Source organism: Syngnathus floridae, chromosome 3, assembly GCF_059516105.1.
Source record: "Syngnathus floridae isolate MCC-2025c chromosome 3, RoL_Sflo_1.0, whole genome shotgun sequence".
NCBI classification, from domain to species: domain Eukaryota; kingdom Metazoa; phylum Chordata; class Actinopteri; order Syngnathiformes; family Syngnathidae; genus Syngnathus; species Syngnathus floridae.
Genome location: NC_142415.1, coordinates 14,054,165 through 14,074,687, shown reverse-complemented (window position 1 = coordinate 14,074,687; position 20,523 = coordinate 14,054,165). Strand labels below are relative to the sequence as shown.

Here is a 20,523-nt window from a genome sequence, read left to right as displayed (position 1 = left end):
TGCTCCTTTTCTCATGTCCAACTTTCCCCTTCCTCTGGCTTCCCACCTTCAGGACTTAAATTTCCAATCTCCTGAATAATGGTCTCACTGAGTGCCTGTCAATTTCACTTCCTTGACGTTTTCCCCAATCCCTCATTTAAATGCAGAATCTCTGTATGGAGATGGTACGGATAAACCCCTGCTTGACTGCTGTGCCTGTGGAACGGCCAAGTACAGAGTCACCTTCTATGGGAACTGGTCAGAGAAGATTCATCCCAAAGACTACCCACGTAAGCGAACACTAATCTGCTCTTTATCATGTCGCCTTTGTTTTGTCATACATTTCATCTTAATCGTGAGTCCGCTCGGAAACTGCTGGCTTGCCAGTTTGTGAAATGTGTGTGTTCATAACCTTGTGCCTCTCGATCAGGATGTGAATGTATTCAGGGATTACCGTGCCCCCCTCTCTCTCTCTCTCTCTCTCTCTCTCTCTCTCTCTCTCTCTCCCTCTCTCTCTCTCTCTCTCTCGTTAACATTCCTACCAAGTAGATCAATATACTGCTGAGAGTGGTGTAAGATAAACCCTCAGATCGAAGGTAACCTTAATTCACCATCTGAAACACATTCTCACATACAATTAGCCGTTTCATTGTGTACACTTATTTTAAAGGTCTTGATGAGCAAATTGTAAACAGGCAGAAAATTGACATGAGCCCGATGCATTGGCACAACAGAAAGTTACTGCTTCATTTGCCTGAAGCGGTGCAGCCACTTCAAAAAGACAGATTTTTTTTTTTTTTTCCCCCACTCTGCTCTAGTTTTTCATTCAGGCATTTTAATTTCTCTAATTTCCCTTCTGTGTGTTTTCTTCTCACACTACCATGGTACGTGCTTTTATGTGCGGGGAGGGTGTTTACTTATGATAATTAGAACGAGCTGGCATGTATTTGCAATTTAACATTCGATTAACAAATACACGTGAACTGATGTCGACCTTTCTGAAAATGGTATTTAATATATTTCATGAAACAAATTCATGAAAAAAAAACATCAATATGTTTTTTTCATGAATTCAAAAAGTGGTTTGATCCAGAAACTTTGTTTTTACCAATCCTGAGGAAAAGTCCATGTTTTAATCGTAATACATCACCACACCTTTTTGTAAGACACCAATGCCTATAAAGAATGGCTGGTCAAATATTGATGCTAATGATTAGGACTCCGTGATGTCATGACCAAACGCTGCACAGAAAAATGAACATGCAACGCACATTTTTGCATAATAGATTGTGTAAGAATGTCGGGGAAAAAAACACATGTTGATGAAATACTGCATGCCAACTAAGTTAATAAATCCACGCTTGATCATTACTTACACTGCCAAAAGTAGACCAACCCCGGGTGAAAGAAGATACAACTGATTTATATGTTGATGTCGCGTAAGCGGTTCATTGGAATTACAGAGCTATTTAAAAATATGGAAAAGGCGACTACTATCACTTTGCTTTGCAGATGGGTAACCAAAGAAATCTCATTTCTTGAGCTGTGCTCCAACACACATGGAGAATAGCTAAGGGCTTACCTTGTGTGTGGGTGCCTTCTTAACAGGTCGTGCCAATCACTGGTCAGCCATTATTGGCGCGTCCCACTCGAAGAACTATGTGCTGTGGGAATATGGAGGCTTGGCCAGTGATGGGGTCAGACAGGTAGCTGAGCTTGGATCGCCTGTCAAAATGGAAGAGGAGATCAGACAAAAGGTAAGGTTTCCTCACACCAAATTAATACAAGCAACTTTTCACATAATGTTGATATCATAAAATTCTGCATAATTTCTTGAAAGGAATTTTAATTTTAGGAAAACTTGTCGAAGGCCGAAATTGTTGATTAGTAATTTGTGTCCCAGTATTCATATATACTTTATGTACGAACTTTTCACGACGTAGGTGCAGGAGCAGCTATTGATTTTCTTTGTCCTGAACCTGCTGTATTAGATTAGTGTGACACTGTTGTCCAGACTAGTTAGATCATTCAAGTAGCTCTGCTATTCTTAACCAACTCCAGTGGGTCCCGGAGGGAATCCATTTGATGAAATGTCTTTTGAATATTACAAAAGTGTTGATTCAACATAACTGTTTACAAATTGGACAGCCAATGATAAAGTTCATGACTAGACATCTTTGCATCGGACGTTACAAGGACTGGCAGTTTTTACCCCTCAATGAGGCTCAAGGACCACTTTCATAGTTGAGGTCCACATGCATTTAGCAATCTTCGAGTATTGTATTCTCTGCCTTCTTGTGTTTTTATTATCTCCGCATATAGCATGTTATGTTCCTTCTCCTTTCCCTGCTCTCCACGGCTGTCTCTCCCACCCAGTCCTAAAATAACTGATGCTGGCAAAGCAGATGGTCTCACAGAGTGCTTATTGTTGGCTAATATTGAAGACCTGAAGTCACAGCTGATAATGAGAGCACAGTGTGAGCAACGGGGTCTCTGCCCTTGCTGACTTCTGGCTGCTCTTACTTTTCTTTCAAATCATGTAAAGCGAGTGATTAGGCGCTAGATATAAATGCGCTCACTGGGTGGTTTGGATTTAACATAATCTGTCCAGTTTGATCGTCAAAAATAAACTGAATTGATAAAAAAGAAATGTGACCTTTTTGGCTGTGTGGTTTGGTCGCTGGGATATTCAGGAGAAAATGTCTCTGTTGTATGACAGCAGGGTGATGATCCGTGAAAATCCTGATTGGTTCGATACTTTAGCATTGAGTGTTATTATTCAGAACTTTGGAGCCACTGCATAAAAAAACGCTTTCAATACTGTTTTATTTCAGTAATTGACGTACTCGTGTCAATAATTTCATATTTTAATTAAGTTGGTTCTGATCTAATTTTGTTCATCGGTTGGACTAAATAAAATCACAAAAACTGTTGTAGAATGTCTGGCGACCGTTTTGCGAACATTTGCCATCTTGAACGAACCCTGACCTGAACGCAACATCGGCTGCCTTCGAAAACACTGGCAATTCTTTTGCCACTCAGTAGTATAGCACCTTCAAGGATTAATAACATTCGAGACTGATGTTTCTCTGTCTTCGACAATAAAATACAAATGAGATACATGAATGGTATCCTGTTTTTAGATTTCACTTTACAAAAGACAATTTCCCTAAGTGCAACAATTCTATTTCCAGCGTATGAGCTTGGTCCAATCATTTAAAACATATACTACTATAATGTGATGGCCTGGTAATACATATAAAATTGCATGCGAGCACCCTCTTAAAGGTAGCCTACCCATCACATTCTCTGCAATCCAAGTGAGCAATCATGCCTCTGTGCTGCGATTTCCACTGAACATAGCAGGCAGACCATTGTGACTTCAATTGAATTCATGGCAGGTTTCCACCAGAGAGGCTACCTACATTTGAATTCATTTAATACATCTCATAGTCAGTAATGTATGTCAAATGGATACCTCACGGTAGAATGCATGTAGTCACATTACTAGTTGATTTACATATGGGGGAGGGGTTGTGATGTTTTTAATTGTTCCCAGCTTACAAAACTCCATAAACGCATGCATTATTGTTCAAATACTCTAATCAGAAGACTTGGCAGCGGTGAGATTGCCTGGGTCCGTCGCTGTCATACTCCCTTTCATGTCTGAGACGATTTGTAAATGCAAGCAGTCATTACAGGAGCTCACTGGGTCTGTAATGAGAAGTCTAATGAGACTCTCTCCAGAGACCAGACACCCGGGCCAAGACCTCATGTGGACTATGAAATCTCCCATTTCCTCTCGCAGCATGGGAATTTTTTTCTGGTGTAATTGCAAAATACAGATTGATTCCTCAATTTAGGCCAGTACCAAAAGGAGACTGGGAGCCAAAACACAAACTACAGAACAACAACAGAAATTGCAGATCTGTGTCACTGAATACTTCGATTAGGGACTTTGTGTTTGTTTTTCAAAATCATTTGGTGACTTTCTGTGGGGAGTAAGGAATACTGAAACCGTGTAGTGTCATGGGAGTATATTGTTATGGCTCAATGAAAACAATGTACACATTTTAGACTCAAGTCAAACATAATAAGCCTCTTGACAACTTGATTTGTTTGAACTAATGGAAACATAAATAATTCCGGAGTAAAAAATTAATATTTTTTCAAAGAATACATGCAATGTTTTAAGTACAATACCATTTTAAATTAAATTTCATCATAGTATTCAAGTGTGAATGAAAACAACTCATTTCAAACTGTAACAGTTTTGTTAACGTGGGGGGCATGGATATATCGTCTGATTGTCTAAAATGGAGTCTAGGCGCGGCCTAATATGTGTCCTGCATGTTGCTATAAATTCAGTCCACTGAGTACGTTTGTTCCCCTTGCTGGACTCGTCATGTGGTGCTGGTATTTTGGGAGAGCAGCTCTGAGGTTACAGCGGTTGAAATCTCCTGCTGCAGTAAACATGACGTTTATCAATGACGCCATGCAGCCGAGCTAGTGCTATATTTTGTATATAAATAGCTGACATGAACACAGTACTGAACTCTCTTGGTAAATAAATTGGTCAGCACTTTAGCATCAGCAAGAGATGTCAGTCGAGTAGTATTTTTCCATCACTCGAATGTCTGCACACCATCTGTTGTCGACAAAGAATTAGACTCGGCCACATTAGTTTTTGCTGACATAATTGCACAGTCTAAGTGGTAGATGGAGTGCATTAAAAGGTGGATGCCCAAGTCTGACGTTTTGGTATTTATCTAGGTTTCCGTAAAAATCAAAGCACAGCATTCCTTGATTTCATGTTAGGTGCTAATCCTGGCTCTAGGCTAGGCAGCGGTGATTGCATAGCTCTAGGCTTCAGCATGTAGGCCACCTCTCTTGATGTCGTCTTCATCGTCGCCTTGAGTATCAGCCGGTCCCAACAAAAAATACTTGTGCTTGGTGCTTGTGCTTACAATGATGTAATTATTATTATTATTATTATTATTATTATTATTATTAAAACATCCTTCCATAAACGTTGTTGGGCAGACCAGTTTTTGGTCGGAAAAAAAATTTAGTCCTGCTCATTGCCACATCAAAAGAATCCCAGATTATGTTTGAAGCTGAATCTTGCTAGACTTTCAACCCTCTGAGCCTTACTCCCACCAAGCAAAGATGTAAAGAATTATTTCGCAGTTCATCAACCAGAAATAACATAAAAAAGCGTCCTTTGGGCCCTTAACTGTCAGTGAGATCATGTTTATGTTTTGTTTGTGCTGGTGCACTGATGGTATAGTTTCACAAGAGCACTAAAATGTGTATCCCTTGCAGCTTATATCGCTCCTATGTGCACAAACAATGGTGATATTATACAGATACTTTTCGTTTCTCACTTTTAAGTAGACTAAACTAAGGGAAGTGTGAGTAACTTGACTTGCATTGTTGTGAAATCCTGTTATATCCCTGTGCGTTAATAATAAAATAGTAGCCAGGTACATACATAAAATATATCCATTTCTATGCATAAAAAATTATATACATTTGAGTTGCGTTTGTAGTCAAAGTGCAATCTTGTATTGTCAATGACAAATGGTGGCTCTCTGAAGTTCCACAATGGTTCAAAAAAGAAATGGAATCATTTTATTTCAGATGGGAATCTCCTGTGCTAACTTGCTTCATGAGCCCTGCAGATATTCCTGTTTGGTATAACAAAGTGCTCCAAAAGCCTACGTGCATGCTTTGGATCCCAAGACGGTCATTATAATCACTCAAATCGAGCAGTGTAGCCAGAGGCGAGTACAATTTGAAATGGATGAGTGAGCCAACATGTGCATTGTTGGCACAGTTAACATTCACACGTGAATGTTTTTTTCATTTTTATATAGAGCACAATAAATGATTCCCTTATTCCATCACAGGCACCCAGCGGTAGCGATATTAAAGTGAGTCCAGGGTCCAGAAAATTTACAAGGACATACAACTATGTCATGAACATTGTTTCTGTCGACTTTTGCATTGTTTTGATTGAATTTAATTTAGTTTCATATTATGTATTACTGTCCGGGTGTACCATACTCATGTCTTGTGTGAGCGGGTTTGGGTTTTGCCTCTCCCTGTTCTTGTCAGCCCTGTTCCTTGTGTTAACCAATCAAAAACCCAGTTATTGTCAAACTAAACACATTGTGCATTTAACTAACCTTACTCATATTGAAATGTTAATAGCATTTTATATATACATTTATGAACTCCACTCAATATAAAAACAAACCTGTGGTGGAAGACAGTGGCAGGATCTACTTTATTGCCGCAATGTTGGCAACATTTTAAGAGACATAGGCATATGCTGTACATGAATGCAATGAGATGAAAGAAATGGTTACCGCATGTCATTTCCAACCCATCTGCTCGGAACTCTGCTCACTGCTTAGCATACATTTGGTGTGTTCAGCACTAATTGCAGTGTAATAAAACGGTCGGTTTGAAAGCTGTTGCAGCAGCAACCCGAGAACAAGCAGATAGAGATCTCAGATTAGACACACTGATTCTGCAGGACGGGCTACTTAAATATGGAGGGGATGTGTTCTGAATATTTGTCAGATCTTTATAAGATCAAGGCCAACTAAACACAATAAACCTTCATTATAAATCTCTGTGATCTTTTATTCATGAGCTAGACCTGATAAATCTGTTTCCGGTAATGACCGGGCTTGTTATCTTGTCCTTATATGTAAATGAGACCATGGTCATGTCTCCTTCCACCCGATGACACCACTTCATTGAGTTTTTTTGTAATTTGGATGGAGCTGGAAATCATAATTGAAAGTACGTGCTGGGATTTTATGCTGTCAATTTTGAGCTGACTGACCACAAAATTACGTACACCTTCACCACATGATCCAGTCCAGCCATGGTATATCAAATAAGTCTTTAATTCTATATAAATAAGTCTGAAATGTTGTTTTATATGTGTAAGACTATATGTTGAGAATGGTAAAATGTTACTGATAACATTAACATTACATGCTTAGTTGACAAAGGTTGACCATTTAAAGCTGAACCAAATTAATTCACCTACCATTACTTACTATGGGAAATAAGATTTAGAACCTTGAAGTAAATGCTCATTGGATGATACACTGTAGAGGTATTTTAGGTATTTAGGTCATTTCTCACATTGCAATTTAAAAAAAATTCCATCAAATTACTGAAAGAATTGGCACATATGATAAGAATGTACGCTATCGCGAATGCTCATTTTTCATTCAAAACATCCTGTAGACGTGCATATCATTAAGTGTATCAGAGAGAATATCTGTGGTTGCGCATATGTTTATGCAAAGTAATGTATTCCTGTTTATGTTACGCATATTCTGTCTTCAAGGTAACACAGAGTTTATGTCTCAAGTGAGCTTAAGTCTAATTAAACTATTATGTATTCTGGTGCATAGTGCTGGAGATTGCTTTTCGCAAAGGGCATCCTGTATGTGATACATACATAGAATAACATAGTAAGGTTCAGTCTGAATTGGCAGGAATTGCTTTTTGCTGCCCCATAAATAGTCACTGACCATCGATCTCCTCATGGAACAAGGATTGTGGAAGATAGAAAGGAAGTTATAAAATTGGAGGAAAGGCACAGAGAGTGGCAGACAGTTTAAACTGGGTCATTAAAGGCCGTTTGCTCAAGTCTTCTGTAATAATACCTCACTGCCCTGGGCCTGCCAGTTCGTGTGTGTGTATGTGTGCGTGTGTTCAAAGCCTCAGGTTGTCAACTTCCATGCATGTATGCCAGGCAGGACTACAGACATCCAGACTGCACTTCAAGGCTCAGCGATCACCATTGAGGTTGACCACGCTCAGAAAATCAATCCCCAACTCTCCAGAAACGTAGAGGCCGCTTACAAACCGGCCTACTTCAAGCCCCGCCGATTCCCTTTGCTCTCAGGAAACGTTCTACCGTTCTCTCGAGCAAAATCGCTTGGATGAGAGCTTTGCTCGATTCAACTGCAGCCAGTTCTGTGGAGCAACATGAGGGAAAGTCAGTGGAGATTTAATTAACACCTGAAGGCTGTGCAAACCTTTGCGCGAGGCACTGATAACAGCCAGCTTGCATCGCCTTAAAATTTTGCACCAATTGGCTGTCTATTAATAGGAGACTGTGCTGCGACAGACGGATCTGCGATGCTTGAACAGACCTTTGATCACAACATCAGAGGAGCTTCATCTTATCCAGAGAAAAGACATCTTTAGCCCGAGCTGGACCTTAGCTTATAGGCAGAAACATCCAATAATTCCATATAATTGTGTTATCCGTAGGGATATTTGACCAGTTTGGATAAGTGCTCTGCTATCTAGGGGCTGTGCCAAATGCTTTTCGTTGTCCTGCCAAATGCACACAAATCAGCGGAGTTGTTTACTACTTGCCTTTGGGGACAACTGAGCATCTTTTTATATGTTCAACCACAAGGCAGACAGGATGTCAAGTCTTTTTTTAAAAATAGTAATCCATTAGTTCGGGGCTTATTTGCTTAGCACAGTGCTCCAAGGTAATAAGCTCTCCGAATAATATTAATCGTCAGAACGAATTTTTGCATGGTAATTAGCACTAATGATCATTTTAGCATGGTGATTATTGGTGGATGTGCTGTGGTAGTCCACAGCAGAAGTGAAAAAACAAAAGGGCCAACTGCTTCTGTTTGACATGTATGTTCTCTGACTGCTTCTACACAGTGCTCATTTCACACTGAAAGTCGCAATGAATGGAAAGCATAGGAATTCACATGTTTGTGACTCTGAACACTTGTGTATCAAATCATTGCTCCTAATTAAAATGGAAGGAAATGCCGTTAGTCCGTTCCAGGAAAAGAAAACAAAGAAAAGAAGGAGGGGTGTGCATCTCTAAAATAAAGTATGATTCGATAAGTATACTGACACATGAAGTAAAAGATCTGCTTTTGTTTTGAATCCAAACCCGATTCAAACAGTTTTTTGTTACATCACTTGAAAAATAGCACTACAATGTACTACCTTTAAAAAATAGAGTAATAGTTTAATTAAATAAAATGTAAACATATTGACAGTTACGAGTCATGATTTAGTGCCAACCCAACATAGTTTCTGTAATATTTGTACTTTTTCTTAGAAGACGAAGAGTATGTGCCTTTAAATCTGTCTAACAGTGCTGTTACACCATTTGTGTTCAAGTAACTAATAGTTAAAGACTTGCAAAGCCCTGACTATTGAGTTAAGGTTCTGTCTGTCACATCTCCAGTCCGCTCTGGCCCTGCTGCCCAGTTGATGCGCCCTCTGCGCTAATCGGCGCTGATCGCCACCACCTGTCTCGTGTTACCCACTGGTTAGGGCATGTATATAGACGGCGTGCACTCATCAGTACTGTTTGTCTGCCTTGACACACACACGCCTGGCACCCCTCTGATACGCTGTGTCTGCCAACACGACGGCCCTCCTTGTCTCCTTTTCCCATTTGGTTGTCCTGCCTTGTTCGTGACAGGTTCTGACCTTGCAGAGGCTACAGATCAAAATCCATTTCCAATCAAGCAGGAGGAGAGTATCTGATGAATTGTACTTTCTCAGTCTTGCATAATGATCCAGTGATTCTGTTACCTCATTCCTCAATTTTGTTGAATTTGGAGAAGCTTTATCATCTTTGTATAATAGAAACACAAACCTGTCTGTTTAAGAGTGTGCTTTTCTAAAGCGAGCAAATATATCTGAGGAATCCTGCAAGTCCTGATTAAATCAAAATTAAACTGCTTAAGAGAAGCAACATATTCGATCCACCCACCCACTCTTACAAAAGGTGCCATTACCGCTTGCAGTAGATTTATTTTGTCGAAAGGGTGGCCCGTTAAGTAGAAATAAGACAAACCATGAACACGGGTTGAACAATAAAATTCCATTCACCATTCAAAGATAAATCACAGCTCTTATTTACGCCCCAGACAAACCGGCACAAAGAGGAAACAAACATTGCTGCATTCTTAGGCGGTAGCCTTGGTTTTGAAATAGAAAATTCACTGTGCTCATTGTTAGGTGATAAGAGGTGCACACATTATTCGTTAAATTTTACACACCGGAAAACAAGCAACATATGAAAAGGGTCAACATCTCTCATGAGTTCACAATGCTTCATGTTTTGGGATCTTTAAAACTTATAGTACTTAAAGTTATGCACAAGTTCAAACTTCAAAAAACAGCCTAAGGAGTTGCTGTCGTGGATGTTAACTTTTTATAGCTGATGTCATGTTATCTTCTTCCTCAGTTGAGTCTGATAAGTGCATATTTGAATGTTTGAAGAAAAAAAAACATTTTTTAGCAGGAACACTGCAATTTTTTTTATTGATTTAGAAAGAGTGGCTTTAAAAAGACCAATTATGCCATTAGTCTAATGATATTGGAAATTACACTTTGAGTGGCTTTAACACAAGCTTTGTTGATTTCCTGCTAAATTCTTGGTGGGAAATGTTTTGATTTTCATTTCTGATCGATGAACGGCTTCTTTGTCACCCAAATGTAAATTTAGGCTATTACGTGTTAGTGTAATAAGCAGACATTATTAAACAATATTAACGCCACAAATCTGTTTTTGTGATGATGCCAGTTTGAATGTCGTAGCTTGCCTAAGAGAGAATTACAATTGTTAAATCAAGCATTGCAAATTAAAGTTCACTGCACTTGTCAGGACTACTAGATGAAAATTAGTCATGCAATCTGATTTTTTTTGTGTCTCCTCTAACAGATGTGAGCAGTTTTTAGCCCTGCACATGATTCCAATCAAGCTGAAAAAGGATAAATGCTTTGCATAAGCATAACGCCTTTTTTTTTTTCTTTCTTTTTTTTTTTTAAATGTACAGCGCAAAACTCACTGGCTAAGCCAGCTTTTTTGTAATAACAATGAAAAGCACAACAGTGATACATTCAGGATATCAAAAAAAAAAAAAAATTGCAAGCAGCACTGTTGAACCAGGGTATTTTTCCTTCAGACACCCTTTCAATAAGAATGCTTTATGATTGTAGCATCAAATGCTGCTTTTGTATGACCACATAATATCCAGCAGGCCACATCTTCTTCTTTTGTTCCACATAAAGTGCTGCCCTAAATCTAGCTAAAAGGGTGTTGGTACATTTTTTTGTGCAGGTCTACCCAATGGACACCCTCTTTCAGTAGTAGTGGAATAAACTAATTTCCATTTTCTTTTTGTCACAACAGTTTGATTAAAACCCATGACTGGCTTGACCACACATTGGTAAACAAAGGCAATATTTCCTAGCAGTTGCAACATTTAGTCAATAAAACTAATCATGCTCTCATTCGGACTCTGCTTACCACTTGTCTTGTTAGTGATTTGTGTCTTGTGCAAATATAGCTTGGTGTTTTTATCACTATGGCTTGGCCATCCTGCGTTGATAATGGCAATTGATTCAATCCAAACCTTAATATCACGATATACATCCATCCACATTTTGTGTGATTGGTTAAATTCCAAATTAAAAGACTATATTGGTTCCACTGTGTCACTCACAAATGATGTTATACACTATTGACATAGTCACTTTAAAATTTAGTGGACTAAGAAAAGATGCAAAAGTTCAAAACTTCACATCATCCTTCAAATGTTTGAGATGAGTCTGTTTGCCCTCTAACTTTTTCTGATCCACTGAGATGCCTGAGACTGCATAAAGTGCTTTGCATCAGTGACGCACACGCACACATGCAAGCTCAGAATGACTTGCAGTGTGGAACACGTCGCGAAGGCCATTAATGCACAAGCATGCATGTAATCTGCCTTTGTGTCAATAAAGGATTCAGGTGCAGTGAACACAAATCACACCCATGGAAATTTACACAGGCATTGCTTTAACGAAAAATATAGATATAACTTGCAAATTTGAAACTTCTCACTGCTCTCAAAGACTGTTGACGTGTTGAACCCCCGCCCAATTAAACAATCAAATAGCACGCAACTTTCCCTCCATGATTGAGTGTGAAAATATTTCTGCTTCAAACCTTGTGAGGCTGTCTCGCTTCTGAACTTAAATAATAATGCTATGCTTTTCTGCAAATTGCGACACCCAGGGAAGATGCATCTGTTAGCTAGCTAATTGCGTATTGTAACGAGACAAGTAATCATAGTTACATAACAATTGCGCTGGATGACCAAAAGAGTTACACATGCTGGAAAAATCAGGAAAAAGGAAATAGTGAAAGAAATGTTTTCTGTTGTATCACCACATTTGAGTATTAACTTCCCCTCAGTCTTTGCACATTCAGCGATTATCGTCAAACATAAAACAAAAATCATATTTATATTACAGTTTTTTAATTTATTTTCCCGAGTCCATTATGCATGAAAGAACACCTGCACACTGTCGTTTTTATCTTACATTTACCTTCATATTTTTGCCAGTGTTTCACTAAACCCCTTTTTATAAATGTATGCCTTCCGAGTGACGAGTATCCAGATAATGATCCTGGCTGAATCACACACATAAAACCACTCTGTTAAGGTCTCAGCTGGACTCCAGTCAGTCATAAATGTATTAGCCAGATGTAAAAGCTGTCACAGCCGTGCCAGATGCTCAGAGTAATGGTTCTCAGTTTGATCTTGTTAAGAATACTACATTGAGTTGTTTTAAAGTAGCTTACTTAAAATAAGAGTGAGACTCAAAATGGCTCCTTGTTGCATTACTGAACAACCACCTTTATTTCTGTGTGTGTATGAAGTCAGCCCTGCTTTAACTTGGCCTTGAAATGTAAAATGGCAAAATAGAACATCTAAAAACTATTTTACAGATGTTTAATGTCTAAAAAATTATGATTTATTACCAGCGTTTCCGGGTTCCATTCGATTGGAGTAAAAAATAAAGTGGCTTCATTTTTCAGCCCATGATGTAATGTTTGGCTAAGATGTTGTGAAACGTGGTTATCTTAAAATATGCAGCTTTGCAACTCGCAATTTAGGATAACGCTTCGGATTATATATTTAGATGAATTATTGAATATGCATGGTGTTCTAATGACAAATGCTCTTGCATTACTTTGACAAGCACTTGTTGTATTGCACAAATTAATGTGAGTGTATACCCACTGCAGATACAAAATGTGCTTGTCTAACAATGATCTATGAAAGTAGCGAATATAAAATAATTGATTTTATTCATTTATTTATTTTTGTTTTTGTAAACGAAGCAATAATGAAGAGAAATAATGGTTAGTATGTGTTTCTTGGAGTCAGGGGATCTGAGATCCAGATCTTCAGGTACTCTTTCCTCCAAACATCACCAAACTTGCTTCTTTGGTAAAGTAAGGATTGTAATTTTATCAAATTTATTTGCTTTGTGATGCGTTCGGGAAACAAAAGACCAGATACACATTCTCACAAGTCTAATCTATGCAATATGATCAACATTTAAATTACATTGCATTTTAATTTAGTGCTAAAAAACTATCCTTAACTATTCTTCTACACTAAACTTGCTGTAAAGACAGAGCTTCTATCGTAGAAAATGCAACCAAGCGATATATTGACTTGGCTCTATATTAAATTGACAAAAGCAGCGCTGATAATTAAACTCATACAGCATGAAGCACTGGGGACATCACTATAGGCCTCCGTCAGCAGTGCAGCCAGCTTACTTATAATCATTAAAATTGTGTCCTATCTTGTCTTTTACACAAGAAGGGGAAGAAACATTTAAATAATACAAACAGTAAAAATCTAGACGCCAATGAGCCTAAATGGTGAATATCTATTTCTGTTCAAGCAGAAGTAAAGTAAATATTTTGGTAGCTACATCATTATAGGGTCAGTAGACACATTCGGATCACAAATCTGAAAAGCCCTCCGTGGGATAACCTAAGATAAAGATCTCTCTTTGGAAAAGTGTTTACCCTCATTCATTTGAAATTTGCCACATCAGTGTGCTTCACATCTGCCTTCAAATACACAAAGGCAGCATCACCTTAACCATGCCTTTAACTATGATGACAGATGTATATCACAGCTATATTTATCATCACAGGGCAGAACCCTGTTGTGTTCATGTTGAAAGGTAATGCTTTTGGTCTATGCCTGCTATTTGAGCTCAAATATTTTTTATCAAGCAGCTTTAATGATGTTGAAACATAATACAAGCCTAAATTGGTTGTAAAGGCTTGCCTGCAGTTGGGTCATCAAAGCACATTTGATGAAAAAAACGTTTTATTCTTATTATTACTTTTACTCTTAATTAAAAATCCCAAGCATTACAAAGGAAATCAACTATAGGAATATTGAGATTCTGTTAATTCCAGATGTTTACTACTTGATGGAATAAAAGACTAAATTAAATTGCCATGAGTTTCTTGGGATTAGTTTTAGTAAAAACAACAAAGTCAGTAATACTTGTTAAATGGGCAATGTGATCAGAGGCTTTACTGTCTGTGCAAGAGAGGTAATGATGTGTTGTATGGAGACAGTCATTAAATCCATAAATCTGCATGATACAAGTCATTAAACTTCATGTCAAAGTTATGTCAAGTAGTAGAAGCACTTTATGATAATATATTACACACATGCACGCACGCACACACACACACACGAATTGTGTCATTTATATTACTGTGGACATACTTGTGGGAGTCCATAAAATCGAGTAGTGAGGTTTTTCTATTTTCTTCATGATTGAGCTGTGTGATGGATGTTTTGTTAAATGTTGTTAGTGAACATAAAATATTTTTTTTGTAAAAAGCCACATGTTGACCTGAACAAAATCTTGTGAGGCAAGCACATGACATGAAATCTGTCCCTTTTTAGTGATTGAATCTCCTCTTGACATTTCAGCTTGCGCAACAGGCGAGTCGAGGAGTGTCATTGTCATCAAGTCTTTTGATGTGTCCACTCATTTCGACTCAGTGTTTTTATGTGCGACCTGGTTCTTACTCAAATATTATCTTGTGCAGCACAATTATTATCTTTGCTACTGTTAAATTAATCTTATCCCCCCAAAACAGTTATTTCATGATACCTTCCTTTAGTTTTTTTTAAACTATTCAAAGTTCGAGTTTTAATCAAACTACTTTGGTGTAGTTCGTAAAATTAAGTATTAACACAACAAACAAATTTGGGTGTGGCCCAAATCATTGTTTCACAGTCACTGTAACACTTTTACCTTGTGGTGGGAAATTAAATCAAACTGAGAAATGAACAAGCTGACCTGACACGGCATGCGAACAATTTCATAAAAGTTTCTGATGAAGTCACTTGAGAACGAGCCAATAGAAAGTCTTTGGAAAAGGGCAGGCACCTTGTAAAATTGGTGAGGCAAAATATGATCCACTCAAGTAGTGGATGTAAAGATGAAAAACAATTTCCCAAATAATCGGTCAGCACAAAATGGTTAGCAACCATTAGAATCCTAATGATAAACCCTGTTGCTGATGGTGCAAAGAATCATAACATCAATTCATAGCTTTGGTGACATCACCTCCCTCTAGTCTCACTAAATTCACTTTTCGCACAGGAGTAGTGGGCCTTCAGTAAAACCCTTGAATTTGAAATAGGATTAGTCTTCCATGTTCGCTGCAACCTGTCAGATTTATTGCAATGGAATTCAATAAATCAGAGCATTAGCTATTCTGGTGATGTAATATTTTTTTCATTAGGGTTTTATTTCAATTTTAGTCCACAACAACTGACTGTAATAGTTTTGTATTATTAATACATCACATTGATTCAATTTAAACATTCAGCAGAGAAAGCGATTGGTTCAACAGTGTGTTCCCTTTCTTTTTCAGGGTGATGATGTCCTGACCGTCATCAAGATGAAAGCGCAATGGCCTGCTTGGCAGCCTCTTAATGTGTAAGTATCTTGTGTCATTTACACTTCTGCACTAAACGACGGATCAGTTCATGCTGTCTCAAGGTACTTATTTGCCCCTCAAGAGGCTGCAGTGAGCCACAATAGCGTGAAAGAGTCATATTATTACCAGAGGGCTGGGCTATGATGTGGTGGCGCCATGAAACTAACAACCTCTCTTGAGCTTTTCGCCTAAAGATAGTGAGTCAAACGGAAAAGAGAGTTGTTAAGACTAGCCACCCTGCAGAAGTAATTGGTCAGTCCACTTTTGAAAGGGCTTCCTACTGTTGAGGTTGTCAAAGAGCGAAACTACACTTGCCTCATTCATCTAATGATGATGGAAGATGTTGCTATAGAGAGAATGGCTCATTCACACAGTAGACTATTGAGGCGGTAAAAAAAACTATAGATGCAGTGCCCCTTTCAAGGACTCTGGACAGAGGAAAGCATAGAATTGAACTAAAATCTTTTAATTTCTATATGTTTACTTCTGAATCGTTCCCGAACTCATTTGGACTAAACTCAGTGAGTTTGTCATATCTTGTTTAAGTAGTCACGGAAGTATACTTGGCTTTTAAAAGTAAGTTTCTGGAGTTAAGTGAGACCTTAACAAATTTTTTAATACCCCAAAGGATTACTACTTGGCGCGTGTTTTTTGTGCCTACTTTGCAGAATTTAATCCAAAAATGATCACTATATCTGTGATCACACAAGATGTGCGCATATCACGCAACGTCTCAATGTTCCTCACTGGCGGAAGTACTTTTGTTGACAGTCTTTTGTTGCAATATTGTATCACAACATTGGTTCTTCTTATAAGACAGTTTTATTATGTTTGGGTTTGAATACTACAATATTGTCGGACCACTACAGCGAAGAACATCATGCAGTACGACCTATATTTTTGAGGCCAGTTAAGCATCTTCCAAGTTGGACCCAGTACTTGCTGATCAGTACAAACCCATCCCCGAAACTGCCGTCTACCGCATTCTTCCAGGGTTCATTAGCCCCTAAAGCTATTTAATCTCTTATTCATGAGAAAAACAAGATGCTTGTTGGCTCAGCGTGCAAAGAACTTCAATGGTAACAACCTGTGCAATGTTGTTTACTACCCGAGCAAAAAGGCCGATGACTTTAATCTCCAAAGGGTATTGCATAGCCAGGAATAGAAGTCAAGATATCCACCAGGAATAATTAGCTTACTCCTTGCTGTATACACAGACAATACATTGTTGCATTCTGAAATTGCATCCAGAAACAATAATGGGCGTGAGCATGACAAGGGACTGAGACAAGAAAAACGTGTCTTTTACTCAGACAACGGCGAGATACACTTGCAAAGCCCCATGACATTATATTATCTTTGTGATATTGATGCATTGTTTTTTTTAATGTATTTTTAATGGCTAGGTGCTGTGAAATATTAAATTCACAAGGAAACAATACACTCTGATGTAGATGTGCTTTGATTGGAAGGATAAAGTGTTGACAGAGATTATGATGAAAAATCCAACTTTGCAATTCAAGCAGGGTCACTCCAAATGACCCATGGCGTACTAAAAAGTGACTGCTGAATAATCAGCAGAGATTGAAATGAACTTCAGTTTGCTGACAGTGTTGAAATACAATGAGAATTTTATTCAAATCGTGACATTTGAATTTCTTTCCATGTACAACTTTTTTGTTAGTCTCACATTGAGCTACTTGAATAATCAAGTTTGGAGCACAGGGGAAGCTGAAATGAACCTGCGGGAAAGTGCACCATCCCTCTTTCACCTCCAAGCAACAAAATGCAGAAACATTTTCACCTCAATTTTTACTTGTGCAAATTGATAACCTCTGCAGGGCGCAGCAAGGATTCCATGAATTTTGGGATGACAAAAGTGGTTTACTGAGGTAGTCTGCGGTGATTAACGCCCTCCTCATGTGCAACCAGCCTGGCTCTGTCTCTCCTTTGCTGTCAGTGACTTCTTATGGAGCCCAGGTGGTGTCGAAGATAAATGTCAAAGTTCCTGTACTTGCTGAGAAAAGTGTAGACTCGGGTTGCATGTACCCAGGGGATGAAGGCTGTTCCTTGCCTTCTGGGGCCATCATTAACAAGAGTTCTCAAGGAGAAGACTGAGTGCACTAAAGTCAAATTTATTAATACTAAAATGAAAGGTGGGAAATGGCTGAGTTTCACGTCTAATGTGTACATCCTTTTAAGTAGTTGAGCTGCCAGTCATAGATGAAGAGACGAGCAGATATTTTTCCCGTCTTGATGTACAGACACGCAACAATACAATGCTACTGGTGTGTTCTGTCTCACCAGTTACTGATTGACAGAGGTAGGAGTAAATATCAAGTTGTAACCTTCAAGTCTCAAGCAAGTTACAAGTTATATTGGGGGAAAAAAGGGAGTCAACTCATTCAATCATTTCTCGGTTAAGGCAAGTCGTAAGTCAAGTCTTGAAATCTTGCTCAGTCACATTTGGAATGATTAAGAAAAAAAAAATCTCTAAAAGTCTCTAAAAGTTAAATCAACATAAATATCTCTAAAAATTCAACCAACAACTTAAGAGCATGAAATAAATGTATCCACTTAAATTGGGTAAAATTCATTTTTTTGTTGTTTTAATGAGTGTCACATTGCTACTGTGATGATGAATATCAAAATATGATGAATGTCAGAGTAAACATCTACAATGATTTGATTTATAAACTAGAAAAAAATATGGAGAACAGACTCATGATGAGAAAAGTACTCAAAGTCATAAATGTGAAAAATTTCTGTTTGGGAGTTTGACTGGTAAATAACCTCAGTGGATGTAGTAGACTTTAGTTGCCTTCTGGGGTTAGAATACCCAAATCCTAATTTTTAATTTTCATTTCCAGGCGAGCTGCACCATCCGCCGAGTTCTCTGTTGACCGTACCCGTCACCTCATGTCCTTCTTGACTATGCTGGGGCCCAGTCCCGACTGGAACGTGGGTCTATCTGCAGAGGACTTGTGCACCAAAGAGTGTGGATGGGTTCAAAGAGTCGCCCAAGATCTCATCCCTTGGGATGCAGGCACTGACAGTGGGGTATCATACGAGGTCAGTGAGACACGTATAATCGTCTTTAGGATATTTATGATACTGTGCAGCGAGACAATTTGATATACCCGTCTCTGATTTGGATTGTGATGGATATTTACAGGAATGGCAGTCGGACATAAGGTTTGAGAGGGCAAGAACAGAGAAAAACGATAGAACAGAGCAAAAGGCAACAATAGCTCAACATTAAAGTTATATAACAGCTGTGATGTTATGCAGGAGTTTCAATATTGTGTGGACTGGGTAGGCAACACTATGAGGAAAGGGTGCAATGGGCAGCAAATAAGACGGGACAGTAGAGGACACGAGAGGGGTAACGAGCCAGGCAGTTCAAAGTGGAGGTGGCTATGCAATGCAATTTGAGCGTAAATTAAAGGACAGTCCAAGAAGGTAATATAATCATGAAGGTTGCGATAGCAATTAGAGAGTGGCCCCACACCAAGTGACTAAATCCCAAAGGCATGTATTTTCTGAAATATACAAGTGACAACATCGTCACACATGCGTATCAGTCATTGGAGGGCAAGAAAGCAAACGGCTCCCACCTACCAACAATGAGAAGAAAACGGCTCTGGATTTTGTGTTTTGGGTCACACCCAGCCAATGAGAATGAGCCTGGCCTAAGGAGTTACCCTCGTGTGACTTGACTTTCCATCTCCCACCTTATTAGTATGATCACCGGGTTACCTGATTAGAAATTGGGGTCACTGCACTGTTATTTGTGTAGCCCACAGTGCAGTGTAGTGCATTAAAATTAGAGGGCATGTGAGGCTGGAAGGCTCACTAGTGACCTTCAGCCTGCCCCCAAAGCATGTACTAACCTGAATGCATGTGGTGCTTTAAAAGGAATGGGGTATGGCTCGAGCAGTTTTATTCACAACAGCTTAATTCCTGATTTTGTCGATCCCCACAACGTTAGTTCTCGTCTATTCCAAGCTTCTTTTCAACTCAACTCACCCAAACTGCATTTCCTGCTCATAGATTTTCAATATTGAAGTGCTAACTATTCACCTTTTTAAATCAAATCCTCCCACATTGAAGCATCCAGATCGGTATTCTCATTTGCTGTGCTCAAGGGCACACACTCATTATGCCGAAAGCATGACATAATGCAGCGTTCAAGTTGAAAGTGATCGACCTGGCCGCCAAAAAAAGGTTACGGCGCCTTTGCTCGGGAGTTTGGAGAAAACAAATCAATGATAGTTTTTGTCTTCTCTCGTAATTTTCAGTGTATAATATGTGCATCTTATAAACCTGTGTGCTCAATAGAGCAAATTTTAGGACAATTGTATTTTACTTCCATCAGCAGTAGAATGGCATATAGATTACCAGCAAAGTAAGGACAGAGGAACAAAACATTCAATTTGCTGAAGATCCAGATGCCCTACCCTATCATTTTGAAAAATCTGACCCATAAAAGATATTATTACCACAGATAGGACACTAGTGTTTGCCCTTTATGGCCTCTACTTTCAATTGAGTGCGCTTGTTTCACACGATTTCAGACCTTATCAAAGCACAGAAGTCACAAAAACTTGCCTTCTCCACTTCTTCCCCCCCAATAACCCTCCTCTCCCTCTCTTAGAAGCATTGTGACCTTGTCGTTACATTTCGTC

At 38.8% G+C, this 20,523-nt stretch overlaps 1 protein-coding gene and 1 long non-coding RNA gene across 13 annotated transcripts in view; one reads left to right on the top strand and one right to left on the bottom strand.

The window, feature by feature from the left end:
* LOC148400682 (uncharacterized) overlaps positions 1-20,523 on the bottom strand; it is a 154,169-nt gene that overhangs the window by 46,420 nt on the left and 87,226 nt on the right. For all 9 annotated transcript variants that reach the window (XR_015857657.1, XR_015857655.1, XR_015857658.1 and 6 more), the window contains exon 3: positions 1,562-1,704. This is a non-coding gene — a long non-coding RNA (uncharacterized LOC148400682). The remainder of the gene's footprint in view (positions 1-1,561; positions 1,705-20,523) is intronic.
* Positions 1-20,523, top strand: part of spon1a (spondin 1a) — a 36,117-nt gene that overhangs the window by 10,616 nt on the left and 4,978 nt on the right. For all 4 annotated transcript variants that reach the window (XM_088371727.1, XM_088371725.1, XM_088371728.1 and 1 more), the window contains 4 exons: positions 147-269; positions 1,588-1,736; positions 15,770-15,834; positions 18,706-18,907. In XM_088371727.1, the coding sequence (XP_088227853.1) occupies positions 147-269; positions 1,588-1,736; positions 15,770-15,834; positions 18,706-18,907 (539 nt within the window). The remainder of the gene's footprint in view (positions 1-146; positions 270-1,587; positions 1,737-15,769; positions 15,835-18,705; positions 18,908-20,523) is intronic.